The sequence below is a fragment of the Enhydra lutris genome, unplaced genomic scaffold, assembly GCF_002288905.1.
Source record: "Enhydra lutris kenyoni isolate GAN:26980312 unplaced genomic scaffold, ASM228890v2 scaffoldscaffold51, whole genome shotgun sequence".
NCBI classification, from domain to species: Eukaryota; Metazoa; Chordata; class Mammalia; order Carnivora; family Mustelidae; genus Enhydra; species Enhydra lutris.
Genome location: NW_019154135.1, coordinates 1123793 through 1137438, shown reverse-complemented (window position 1 = coordinate 1137438; position 13646 = coordinate 1123793). Strand labels below are relative to the sequence as shown.

The 13646-nt window shown below is 44.1% G+C and overlaps 1 protein-coding gene across 1 annotated transcript in view; it reads right to left on the bottom strand.

Moving 5' to 3' along the window:
• LOC111157058 (POU class 6 homeobox 2) overlaps nucleotides 1-13646 on the bottom strand; it is a 364879-nt gene that overhangs the window by 12176 nt on the left and 339057 nt on the right. Inside the window, exons 6-7 of the mRNA XM_022518270.1 lie at nucleotides 13386-13592; nucleotides 978-1146 (exon numbers count right to left, since the gene is read on the bottom strand). Of these exons, the coding sequence (XP_022373978.1) occupies nucleotides 978-1146; nucleotides 13386-13592 (376 nt within the window). The remainder of the gene's footprint in view (nucleotides 1-977; nucleotides 1147-13385; nucleotides 13593-13646) is intronic.

Genomic DNA, 13646 nt, shown 5'->3' with positions numbered 1-13646 from the left:
AGATATGTGAAAATCCCTGCTGTTCCCATTATAACAAGTTATTCATGACACCTGATCAACACAGATACTCAGCTGTATCCTTATTTTACAGCCCAGATGTCTATGCAGTACTTTAGCCCTTTAAACCTGTAATTACTGGATTTTCGGTTCCTGGAGCATTATAATCGAAGTGCACATTCTGTGATTTTATTCACGGGTAAGAATTGCACCGACAGTCAACGACTAACCTGGAAGCAGACCACCGTCCCAGTCATCTTCGGCTGTTTCGATCTGCGTGTGATATGTACGCTGTCTTTACGTGGGGCCACATACCAGCTCTCAAAATTATGTATATATGTGGCCCCCTCAGGGAAGCAGACCCGTAGGCTTCTTTTATTTTATGAATGGTGGCTCAGAGATTTCCCATCTCGTTCCAGCCCAGGCAGCCTCCCCACGTGCCCCTGGAGGCCGCTCGTTGTGCGCACACACCCACCCGCCCACGGGCACGCTCTCTTTTATTTCCTCTGACACCTACAAACAGAATGGCAGGGGACTTCAAACGCACGGAAAAGCAGCTTGACCTGCTGGCTGAGTGCCTGTTGTTGGTTTATTTCAGTTCTGAGCTCCGCGGCTCATGGCCTGCAAGCTGATCAGCTGCTCCCTTCTGAAAGCGGCAGGACTGACTCAGTGTGGCAGAAAGCACTTGAGATAGAGACCGGCCCCTGAGCACACTCATCAAGGGGGCGTGCTTTGGGGCCCTGATTCCCTAAGGAGCCATCTGGCCCTGGGCAGAGACTTTATTCTGCTATTGGCCTAGAAAGGCCAGGAAATTCCTCTTTGATGTTGAAAAAGAACAAGAGAATGAAGGACGGAGGGCCGGTGGGGAGAGAGACAGGGAGGAGGAGGGGGAGAAAGAGAGAGAGAGAGAGGAGGGAAGGCATTGCAGATAGGCAACAAGAAGGCCACCACGATTTAACCGAGCCAGAAAGGATACTTACTGCTGACTAACTGGCCCACGCTCAAAGCTGAGGAAGAGGAGGATGAAGAGGAAGAAGAGGAAGCCTGGCGGACGGGGCTTTGAGACATGGATGCTTGGCTGTGAGCCAGGTGCAGAAGGCTGCCTTGGGAGGCTGCTTGACCCACTGACGTCTGGGAGGGTTGGTGGAGCTACATGGGAGGGGGATGTAAAAAATACACACAGGAGTGAGAAATCAGGGTGGGGAGACACCAGAGGGTAGAAGTTTCATCTGGGGTTGAAGCATTGTATTTCCAAGAACATTATACTTCTCAGGAACAGTGCAAACTCTACACCAACTGGCAGGGATTTTGTGTGTGTGTGTGTGTGTGTGTGTGTGTGTGTGTATGTATAATATGTTGCTGCTTGCTTGACAGGCATTTTATTAGTAATCCTAAATATATTATTAATTCCCTACTTGGCTGGCAGGAGCATCCAATTTTCTACCTTTCTCGACCACAGTGTGTGGCTGGACTCTTTTCTGCCTGTTCACACAATTATAGCGCACTTGACAGGCCTCTCCGGGAGGTACAGATAAAATACAGTGTTTGCAATGAACTTGGAGTGCACAACTCAGGCTCACGGGTGTGGCTGCGCCCAAGCATTTTGGCTTCTGTAACTGGTAGTTTTAGGAAAGTTCCCCTTTAGGCTCAGTGTGAATTGAGTCTAGGAACTGTCTGTTCCCCCTGATCCAAGAATCTGGCTGGATTACTATAAAGTGGGGGGAAAATGTTTTCTGATGTCCTGTAGGAACTGGAGAGAGAATTTGGGGCAGCCGGGACAAAAACAACCTGTAGTATTTGCAGTTTCCAGTTGTCTCTTTCTTACTCTGTGCTACTCCGTGTTAAGGACTTTGAAACCCTCGCTCATTTAATTCTTACATCGGCCTGTGAAGTGGGTGTTATTTTGACCTCTGTTCTGCAGACAAAGAAGCTGAAGCTCTGAGAGGTTAAAGGGTTTTGTGGGTTCATCCGGTAGGTGTGGGGGAGCTGATGTCTGGATGTAAAAAGTCTGGCCCGGAGGCTTGAGCTCTTAATCATCATGCCAGAAGCAAGAATAAACCTAATTTTCAAAATTCAGTGTGCCTTGACAAAGGCTGACTTTATGTCCATTTCTTCATGACTCCTTTAAAGCCTCTCAAAGGCTGGTTGTTCTGGGTGGTGAAAAAGCCCAGCTCAGGAGAGGAAGGTTGGAGGGAAGGGAAGCGAGTGCTAGTACCAAGTTCCCTTGAAGGCCCAGAAGGGGTCTTTCTCCATCTGCGTGTTGCCCTCCCCTCCCCCGCCGGCCAGGAAGTTGACACAAAGGGGGCAGCCCAAGGTCCCAGAACAGGTGCATGGCCAGCTCAGCCATCGCGTCCTTTGTGATTGAAGATGGCCCCCCTTGGTTTACGAACGTCTTTCGTGGCCATCTTCACACTCACAGAGGTGTAGCAGAGTTTCTACAAAAGGAAGTTAGCTGGGAAGTAGGATCAGGTCAGGCCCTGAACGGTGGTTGGCCCTCCCACCAAAGTTCACGGCCTCTCCTGATCTCTGACCACCTTCTCAGGATCTGACAGCCAGCCTGGGACGTGTCAACTGCACGTGTCGCTGTTTCCCCTGTGTGTTGTGTGTGTGTGTGTTTGTGTGTTCATTTTTTCATTCAAATTTACCAAGAGATCATTTATACATAATAAAATATACCCATTTCAAGCCTGCAGTTTGAAGAGTTTTGTCGAGTAGATACTCTGTGAAAGCACCAGCATGATCAAGACGTAGAACTTTCCTTCCCATCATTCTGTAAAGTTCCCCCATCCCCTTTGAATCAGTTTCCCCCAGTGGGACAGTGGACTTTGTCACAACGGACTCGTTTGGCATGATTCTAAGAACGGAACCGTACAGCACGTACTCTTCTTTTATCTGGCTTTTTTGGCTTGAATATTGTTTTTAAGATTCATTTTGTTGCATGTATCAGCAGTGTCATTGCTTTTTTTTATTGCCGGGTGGTATATATAGTATATATTTGTGGCGCATATCTCTATATTTATAAAGATATCTACGCCACAAGTTGCCCATCCGTTCACCTGTTGATGGACATATGGGTTATTTCCGTTTTGGGGCTATCAAGAACAGAGTGGTTGTAAATACCGATGTTCGGATGTTTGTGTATACCTGTGTTTTCATTTCTCTTCTGCAAATATCTGGGAGGGGAATTGTGGAATTCTTGCCTCGTACTATAAAAGCATGTTGAACTTTTTAAAGAAATTATCAGACAGACTGATTTCCACCGTGGTTGTAGCATTTCGTGTTCCAACAAGAAATGTACGAAAATTCCAGCTGCTCTCCGTCCTTACCAACGTTTGGGGTTTCTCAGTCTTTTAAATTCCTTAACGAGTTTTTAACCATCAATTAACATTTTACCCGCAAAGAGCTGTTAGTAAGATGCTACCCTGGAAATGCATAAGCAGCTCTTTCCTCTTCTGGTCCCTCGTGGTAATGCTTTTGCTCCCCGGGTTCACATGACATTCCCATGCAGCAGATACACCGAGCATGATTACGAGGAGTGAATGGCCCAGATCATGTGTTCCGGAGCACATTAGAACCCGGGCTCTCATTCATAGCTCCGGGCTCCTTCTGGGTGCCATCTTGTCCCCCTTCAGAATTGCTTGAAGTTGCCTTCCAAGTGCGCGTCCTTACTGTTACTGAACTGTGCTACTAAATGGAGGCTATATTGTGAATAAAAGATAGTGATAATTGACATGGAACCCAAATTAATATGCATCAAGTATATGTCCCAAGGTAATTAGCCAATCTACCAAGCACCTAATCAACATTGAATCCAGTAAATTTTATTCTGTAGGGACACATATTAAAGATTAAATCTATTTTTAATTTGCTTAATAAGAGGTGATGGATATTTGCATGTCAGTCTACCCCTTCTAACTTATTGAGTTGTCCTTCTAAATATTGTTACTTGACAAAAGCTTTTCACAGTTTTGAGTCACTGGATCATGAGATAGCCTTCTATTTTACCATTCCATCAATATTTTATTGGCCCTGGGTGTGGTAAAGTACCATCAAGGAACTGGGTAAGACAATAATCAATTAAAATTTTCTTCCTCAGATACAACTCAGTAGAGAAACAAATTAATGGGTTGCAGCCTCACTAAGGACTCAAAAAGCAAACTAAGGCTTATGCAGGAGAAGAAATTCAAGAAGAAAATAAAATAGTTCTTTTAAGAGCTTGTGCGGTGTCCACACAGTCAGAGAATGAGATGACTCTAAGATATCTAAGAATCTAAGAAAGATACGTTTCTTCCAAAGAAAATAAGCATTTTCTTTTTTAGGACATTGGGGTTCTGCTTTCCCTCCAGAGTTTAACCAGACAATATGGAGAGACCAAGAAAAATTCTGAGAAGTTCTTACTTATTAAGAATTGACATTATATAAGCAGTAGCATCCTTACTGGAGCCCATATGGCTCACTCCAATGTAGGGAATGTATAAACATGTATCTGTTAATTCTAGAATCACTTGTAAGTCCAGATGGAATAGCCTTTTGTACACATCAAAGTGAGCCCAGAGATTGACCCTCTTTGATAACTTCTTCCCTCAGAAAAAGATGATGTTAGAGTAATACTTCTGTTACTTCCCAACCCTAACATTGTAATTCTTTGAGGTAAATGACAAAAAAAAAGCTTTATCTATGATATTCTTAGTCTAATGATTCTGATGCATTAATCTTTAGAAATATCATACTTAAAAATACATGTATCAAATAAAGAAAGGGAAAGCAGAGATTTAAGCTCCCTCATGAAACAACTGTGGTTTTCCATATAAAAAGTTCAAAGACTTTAAATAAGAAGCATTAGAAAAATGTCATTTAATTAGATGTAGCTTTGCAGACCCTGACTTGAATCTGAAAATCATGTATTGTAATGCGCAATTACTGGCAAAAGAAATAGGTGTATAAATACCTCAAACATAATGGACCATAAAAAGTGACAGAAAGTGCAGGGAATTCAGGAATAAGGAGAAGCCTGGAGGAAAAGCTTCTTTCCTTTTCCTTCCTGGAGAAAAAGGAGAACTTGGAAGCTTCTATAGAGGGAGATGTTTTATTACATTGCCTTGATCTTGAGAAGCCAATTACATAGGTACCATTGATGGGATGCTTCCTATGTGTTTTTGTGTGTACTTTAAAAATTTTGGTATTAGCCCTCTTGGTTAGATGATGGTGTTGTCCTTATAGAAGAGGAAACAGACTTAAGATGGCTTAGCTGGGGTCACACAGCTGGTATAACTGAGCTTTGAGTCCAGAGAAGTCTGACTCAGGAGCCAGAGCTCCTTCCAGCAGGCACACCGCTGCCCCACTCCTGTCTACCACTGGAGGCAAGTATGAGTCAGGGAGATAGCAGGAAGCTCTAGCTGGGGGTGTGGGAACAGACGAGGTGTGTTCAAACTGGGCATGCTGAGCTACACTCTAGAGTTGATCAGCATGAGCGTACATTGTGGTCTATCATTTTGAACACATCTCATCTCTTTTTGCTAATATGACAATGTAAGTATTTTTCCATTTAGGATTATTTTCTACATACAGGTCCTGAAGTATTTAAAAATGTCATATTTTTTAGGAAAACATGGTAGTCAGAGGTGGCCAGAGCATTATGACTTACTTCAGTGTCGTTTGGGACACACCTCGGATGGGGTTGTCTATAGATTGTCCTTTGTTTAATGTAATGAGTCCCAGTTATTTGGAGCACCCCACATTTACTTTTCTCAGTATCCTGTTTATATGATCATATTTTCTATTAATTCACTACACCCCCTCTGTGCTGCCTAAAGGAGCTGGAGTTTATTTTCATTAAGTTCCAGGAATCCCTTGCTTGCCTTTTACTGGGCTGTAAGTCAGATGTAAATAGGCTGTGTTATGGACTGAAATGTGTTCCACCCCAAATTCGTATGATAAAGTCCTAACCTCCTGTATCTCAGAATGGGACTATAATGGGAGATCGGGTCTTCAAAGAGGTAATTAACTTAAAATGAGGTCCTTAGGATGGGCTTCATCCAGTATGACTGGTGTCCGCCAAAGAAGAGATTAGGACACAGACTGGAAAAGGGGGGAGACCACATGAAAACACATGAAGGAGGTGACCACCTGCAAACCCAGGAGAGGGGCCTCAGGAGAAGGCATCCCTCCCCAACACAGTGATCTTGGACTTCCAGCTTCCAGAACTGTGAGACAATAAACTTCATCCTATCTATGGCATTTTGTTATGGTAGCCCAAGCAGGCTCATACAATCTGAGAGCACAGAGTCAACAAAACAGGAGAGCGAAGGGGCAATTCATGTTAGCCGGGCTTTGCATTACCCAGGGAAGGAGGGAGGAATGTCCATCTCCTCCAGGAAATGGCAAACAGGGAAGGACAGGATTCAGGGTCTCAAAAGCTTCTCCCTTTCCATTGCTTTTCGGAGGCTGGCTTCATTGGTTTGTTTGTGTTGGCTGGAACTGAAGGGTGTTTAATATATTCAACAAAAGTAAATTCAAGTGCAAGCATGCTTTATAGACGTTCTTGCTTTTCTATGCCCTTGGCTCCCTGTATAGCTTCCATGGGTAACATAGTATATCCTTAATAACGTTTTAGTTTCTGGAATAAAGCATCTCTTCCAATTGAATCCACAATTGCTATAAAAATAAGTGGAGGTGACAAGTGTCTTGGAAGTGGAATAAAATGTGGAATGTGCTAGACAAGTTGGAAAAATGAGTGCATATAATGAGTAGAATTCAAATGGAATTAAATATAGAGAGATTAATTCAGGGAAGAAAAAACTCTCCAGTTATGCCAAGGCCAAATGCAGGAGGTCTGGCCTTTTACAAGTATGTCAGGGAGCCATAATGAACGCCAGGCTGTATCCCCAGGTGGTGCGATGAGAATGTGAACACAATCCCAAGAGTTCTAGCAGGAACAAGAGCATGAAGGAGGATATGGTGATTCTCCCTCCCTGCACTGGCTGGCATTTTTCTGAGTACCTACTGTGTACCTTATAATAGCCTGAAGAGAAATTAAGTCAGTGGGTCTCAAGATACAGCATTTGTCAGAATCACCTGGAAGGGCTGTTAAAACACAGATCATACCCCACCCTTGCCTGGAGGGTCTGATGCAGTAGATCTGGGATGAAACTCAAGAATTTGTATTTCCAACAAGTTCCTAGGTGATGCTCATGGTTGGGGGACCATACAAAGGTTTTGAAGGAGCTTTTCTTCAAAAACGGGTAAAGGAATAGGATTTATTATGCCCAGACGAGAGAAGCAACAGCTCGGACTTAATAAGAACCTTCAAGAATGAGGAGGACCGCCGGAGTGTTACTGTGTTACTGAGCTGCTCGTTCTACGGTGGGTAGGACAGGAGCCCGGGTCTTAGATCTGTTAAGATTTAGAGTTTACATCAGGACAAGCCAGCTTGAAAAATTTTGAGGACCTGGACCATGACATGAAGTGGACATTTGAATTCCTTTCTAGAAGGCTTGAAAAAAGCAAGGAGGGAGTTGTCCTTTTGGCAGGGTCCAGGAGACTCCCTGAATTTTCCTTCCAGTTCTCTCCATGACCCTGAAACAGCTCTTTAACTTGGGCAGGTAGAAGAGCCCCAGATGTAAGCCTCCCTCAGACACTTCCGGTCTGCAGAGGAGTTAAGCACCGGAAGCGGAAACACCAGTGGACGCAAGAAGGCGTCACACTCGGCACTGGAGCCCGGGGGGAGATGAGGAGAGGCAACATGGGGACGGGTTTCAGGGAGATCCCTGCACTCAGGCAGGCAAGGCCAGTGGTAGTCCTGAAAAGCACCGGGGACACACAATGATGGGACAGAGCAGGGCACAAAACCAGGGAGTACACGTAGTTGAGAGGGTAAGGTGGGCGAGTGCGGTGGGCAAGAGGAACGTGTTGACATTCAGAAAAGAGGTGACTAGAGAAGGCCGTGCTGTGTGGACTTCTCAAGCTCCTCTGCAGGTGCTGACGTGGAAACTACAGCAACCGGCAGAAGGCACGGCAAGGCCTGGGCTGGGCTGCTCTGGAAGCATGGCTCTGGGACGCTGCTGCCTGTAAGTGGGCAGCGATTCACCCGAACGCCATCGACTGAGCCCCCTTTGTGGGCAGGGCCCAGAGCGAGGCCAAGTCAGTCAGGTCCCCGTCTTCAGGCAGGCGTAGATTCCAAATGACAGCACAAGTGATGAAAATGAATGGAACGGAGGGGAAAGCAGAGAGGAGGGAGCGTGTAGGGAAGCTTCGAGAGGGAGGGATCCCGGACAGAGGGACGGTAGCCGGAGTTTGCCAGACAGAAGCCGTGGGAAAGGCACTGCGGGCCAGGGCATTGTGGCCGCGCTTGGCAGGGAGTGACAAGGGGAGACCAGAGGGCGAGATGCTCAGCTGTGTGGCTGGAAGGTCAAAGGGCTCTTCTGCATTGGAGTCAATGATACACGTTGTATCCATCTAGGAAAATTCCTATGCTATTTCAGATCCCTTGTGGGTGGAAACGCCTCATTTATGTCTCATTGTGGGTGGCTCCAAGAAAGAGATCAGGGACCACTGTTACAGGCAGGTAGGGGCTGGGAAGTACTGCTGACTTTCAAAAACAGGTAAGGGAGTACATGTTGTATTTACTTGAAAAACAAATGAATGGATTTGGATAATCAGATGGCATGGGGGGGCAATTTAAATGAACTACCTTCCTTTGGTTTCCTATAACACCAAGATTACTTTTTGAAGAGAAGTCACGTGCCTTCGTAGATGGCAGTCTCCAAGGATTATATCCACAGCCTTTAATTTTTGAAAAATTTCATTGCTTTGATTTTACAGATTGCAACATTTTTTCCTTTCAAATGTCCCTATGCTCTTAAGCGTGCTAAAAACTCCTGCTAAATTTTGTTGGAATTTAGTCAAAGGGAGAATAAATATACATAAAAATGATGTTTGTGCTGCTTATGGACAAATCGTTAATTCACAGTCACAGTTGTAAAGGGATCTGGGGCCTCTCACTTTGGTGGGGAGTTAGTTCACCATAATCCTCGGTAGCTGTAGAGTCCCATGGAAGTAACAAAAGGCTCCTTTCAAAATCCACCAAATATTTTGGATTAAGTAGCTTTTTTTTTTTTTTTCCATACACAGAAAGATACTTACATCTTTCTGTTTCTTTTTTCCCTTTTTTTTTTTTTTTAATCTAGTCTTTTTCTGACTTTTATTCTCTTGCATTGCTCACCAAGAATCTCTGCTGTGATACTGTGAAGACTATATCTAGGACCATCAAGTCGTGGTATGTATTTAAGAAATATTTTGCTTGCATTCCAGATGATGACTTTGTAGTTTCGCAGTCTTTTATCATTGGCATAAATCATCATCAAGAGTAGCTGAGGGTTCACTCTTAGAATGCATTCATTCATTCATTCATTCATTCATTCATTCTACCCTTAGATTTTATTCAGGTTCTTTTAATTAATGCTAGGCAGATATAAAAATAAAGTTAAAGATGTAATTATTTTTGTTAAATTAAAACAAATCACCCCAGGCAATCTGGTCCAAGCTACTTCACTCCATGAAAGTGAACTCCCTTCTGAGTGTGAGTTAGGGAACTTTCTGCTCCTATAATTTATGATGTATTTTACTGTTGGAACTATGCTCTTGTGAGATCAGGCATTTGTCATAAATCACATGAAAAAATAAATTGAGAAAGTTCTCTACTGTATGATAGAAATCCTTTATTTTTTAGTGGTTGTCTGTATTATATTTCTTCAATGTAAAGGGTAATATTTAAAGAAAAAAAATTGAAGACCACTATCCTTACACCTCCAGCTCTGAGCTTTTTACTCTTGGACCCTTGGGCATTTTATGATCTGCTCTCCTCAGGATTCCAGCTTTTATATCCAGGACTCAGACTTGCTCGTTTCCCATCAATTCACCCAACTTGTTAACCGTACTAGGTGCTCGGAGGTGTTTCATGGTGTTTCAGAATGGATGGCAAGAAACAGTACCAGTAATTCATTTCTTTCCACCATTTCCTGATATTTCCGACCAGGTTCACCACTGGTTCCCTCGAACTTTCTGGGACTAGAATAGACCATGGGCATATGGCTAGAACAAGAAGGATGTGCCCCGGGGAGACTGCTGTGACTTGAGGTTTCAGGAAGGTTTGCTTGCCACTCTTCTCCAGCTGTGCTCACGTGTTCTCTCAGCATGAAGGTACACGAGAGGCACTTGTGCACACACCAGTCCAGGACAGTCCTGCTTGTAACTGACGTGAAATGGATTTGCAAGGCACACCCCCAAGGGGATGGCTGTTTCTTAGGAGTTGCTGGGTCCCAATTCTACAGTAAAGAAGACAGCCATGGAGGTTAGAGCAGCAGAGGACCAAATGTTCCCGCAGTGATAATGAAATTTGCTCCAGCGACCAACAGGTGCAGGGTGAGAACGTTTCTGAGGTGTGTCTGTGCTCACAAGAGAGGCTGCGGAAATGGATCAATGATATGTACTTTGGGCAAAGAGTGAAGGAATGGCACCGTATTCTGCCTTTTTTTTTTTTAATGCCATTTCTTGGTTAGGTCCTTCTCCTGGATTAAAACCGTTCTACCTCAAATCTAGAGCTGTAATTTTATGTAACTCGAATTGTCTATCACCTACACGCCCTCCACTGAAATCCAAGGTGAGAACGAGAGCTACTTTGTACTAAATGTTGATGATTTCTAATTAATTCATCACCTTCGTGGCAATTTACAACTTGGCTTTGCTGACAGAAATAGTTTTAGCAGATTGTATGAAAAGAGGCTGATCTCATTTTCTCCCCCCTAGAGATAATTTTAGCCTAAGTTTGAACAGATAGAAATAAGTCTTAAAAAGCCAATAAAAGATAGAATCTCTTGCCTTATTTAAGGAACCATTTAGAAGGTAGAGAGTCCAATGGCATCTTGTATATAGTATAAGAAATAAGCCAGCTGAGAGACGGGGTGGGGAGGGGGAGTGACGTCCTTAGTGGTATATTTGGCAGGGACTGCACCACGGCCTAGGATTAAGCTGAGGAAGAAGAGGGGAAGAGGGATGCTGGGAGCCTTGGCTCTCCAGGCAGTAGACTTATAGATTCGGTGGGAGAACCAAAGGGCATAAGACCAAAGTCGCCATCTCTGGGAAGTGTGTTCAGGCCTGACTTGGTTTTTTCCTCCTCCCTCAGTGGAGGAGGTGTCCTTGCTGGACCCACTCATAGATCCCCTCACTACTCCCTCATGGCATTTACCAGAGATCTCAGGTACATATTTGTGCAAGTCTTTGATGAATGTCCGCCTTCCTCCCTAGACTCATGGTGTCTGTCATGTCTATGACATGACATGTCTATGTCTATGTCACGTCTATGTCATGTCTCATGTCATGTCTATGAGCCTAGCTTCCAGGAATAGTGCCTGACAAATAGCAGGTGGGGATACACACACACACACACACACACACATATATATTCAGTTGTTCAATAAATATTTTTAAATAAATATTTTTTAAAAAATCTGTTTTATACACATATATGTATATACATATATACACATATATGTATATACATATATGTGTATAAAACAGATTTTTTAAAAAATATTTATTGAACAAGTAACTGAATTTCCAAGCATAGCCTTCAAGTGCCACCAAGAATGGGCTCTATGCATGGCTGGATCAGAAGCCAAATGGCTGAGATCTCTGGTAAGATACTTCTACTTTGTTACAGTTGAATGATGAATTGAGCAGTGCTTTCTTCTTCCTTTTTCTTTCACATCCTATTTCCTTGCTAGATGCTTTCCATTATGGAGTTTTCCAACAACTCATAAGGCCATGTACTCAGTCACGTACTCACTGTTAATATCTGTCTTCTCCCACCACCTTTCCTGGTAGTGCACCCTCCAACTGCAAATCTGGGTCTCAGCCTGGTCCAACTTTGGCTTCTTCACTCACTCTGCTGCTGGTTTCAAAATGTTTCAAACAGAGCAGCTCCAGACTTTAAAGCGTTACAACAAAGAGAGAACTGTTATTTCTCCATTGCTTTACCCGATATCATCTCTGCAGTGTTTGACATTGTGTTGGTTCCTCCTTTAAAAAAAAAAAAAACTCTTAGATGCTCAATCATTACCCTCTAGATTCCTCGCCTCCTTAACTAGCCATTTCTTCCATCTCTCCCTTCCTCTTCCATTCCTTAAAAGCTGATGTTTCCCCAAGTGACTCCGTTGTCTTCCTTCCTTCTCTCGCTCCTCCTGAGTTTTCTGAAAGTTGGTTTTGTTTTCAGTGACAATGTATGCACTCGCTGACTCTCAGGTCCTGTCCTGGCACTACTACAGTTCCAGACTCTTGGTTTCAGCTATCCGGCACGTGCTTTCATAAATTCCCATCCGTGTTTTACTATAGTCTCCTAAATGGTTTGTTGACAATCGATGTTCCGCCTCTTCAACTCAGCCTCCATCTGCTCCCCGAGTTAGAGTTGTTTTCTTGAAAAATAAAACTGAACATGTCACTCCTCCCTTTAAATACCTCTTATAGATTTCCAGGGCTGCGGAGTAGACGGTCATCACCATCATCATGAGCATGTAAGCGCTTACTGTGTACCAGGCACGAATCACTTCATCCAGATGGACTCATTGAATCCTCATGACCACTCTGCGAGATGGGTACCGGTTATTCCCATTTCTCAGATGAGGACGCTGGGGCACCGAGATGATGCGTAATGCGTTCAAGATCACACAAAGTCCATCCTTTCCAGCTTGATTATGGAGCCCTTTCTATGAGCCTTTCTTCTGTTTCGTGACATTCCATCCTCTTCATTTCCCTGTCTTTGTGCCTGCTGGTCCTGTGGCCTGGCATGTTGTGATCCCATCATTGTTCCATCTTCATTCATCAAGACTCTGTCCCCAAACAGAGTCTTTTCTCTGTAAGAACTCAAAACTCCTCAGACAGAGTTGGCCGCTCCCACCTCTGTGATGATTCTAAACCTTGTACACACCCACCCTGCTACAGGACAGTCCCTGCTTTATTTCACAATGGAGCAGTTTTTTTTCATTCACAGTTAAGGCATAAGTGGCCTTGGTTTCTTCTTGACCCCTTTTTAAATTGTCTGCAAATTAAGTATCACCAGGGTCCAAGCAAGGATGCATCCCTATTGAATTTTAGGTGGTTATTTGTTTATAACTTAATATATTCATATTTGTAGCTTAGAGAACTAGCTCTTATCCATATTCTCTACGAATGAAAAAAGAGCTACTTGCCTTTTAAAATTATTGATGTGTCAGGATTCAGGTTGGAATCTTATGTGGTTTTATAAAAATTACCCGTCATTGATTGAGCGCAAACAGAAGACGAGTGGGAAGGAGGGGGTCCACGCAGCCACGGCTGCCTGGACGTGGGGCTGTTACCTGCTGGCCGGGCTTGATGGGTGAGAGCGTGATGCCCTGGGTGTTGATCACTGGCAGGATCTGGTTCCCGATGACTGTGGCAATGATCTGGCCCTGGGCATTGGTCAGGAGCTGGGGGGTGATGGGTTGCACTTGAAGGCCCTGAGTGCCACTCGCTGCTTGACTTGATGGCCCCGGATTCGGCATCAGAGGGATGGTCCCAATAATCTGCAAGAGATGGGCCCAGAGGTGAGGAGCCGGGCTCTGCTCTGGTTCTGCACA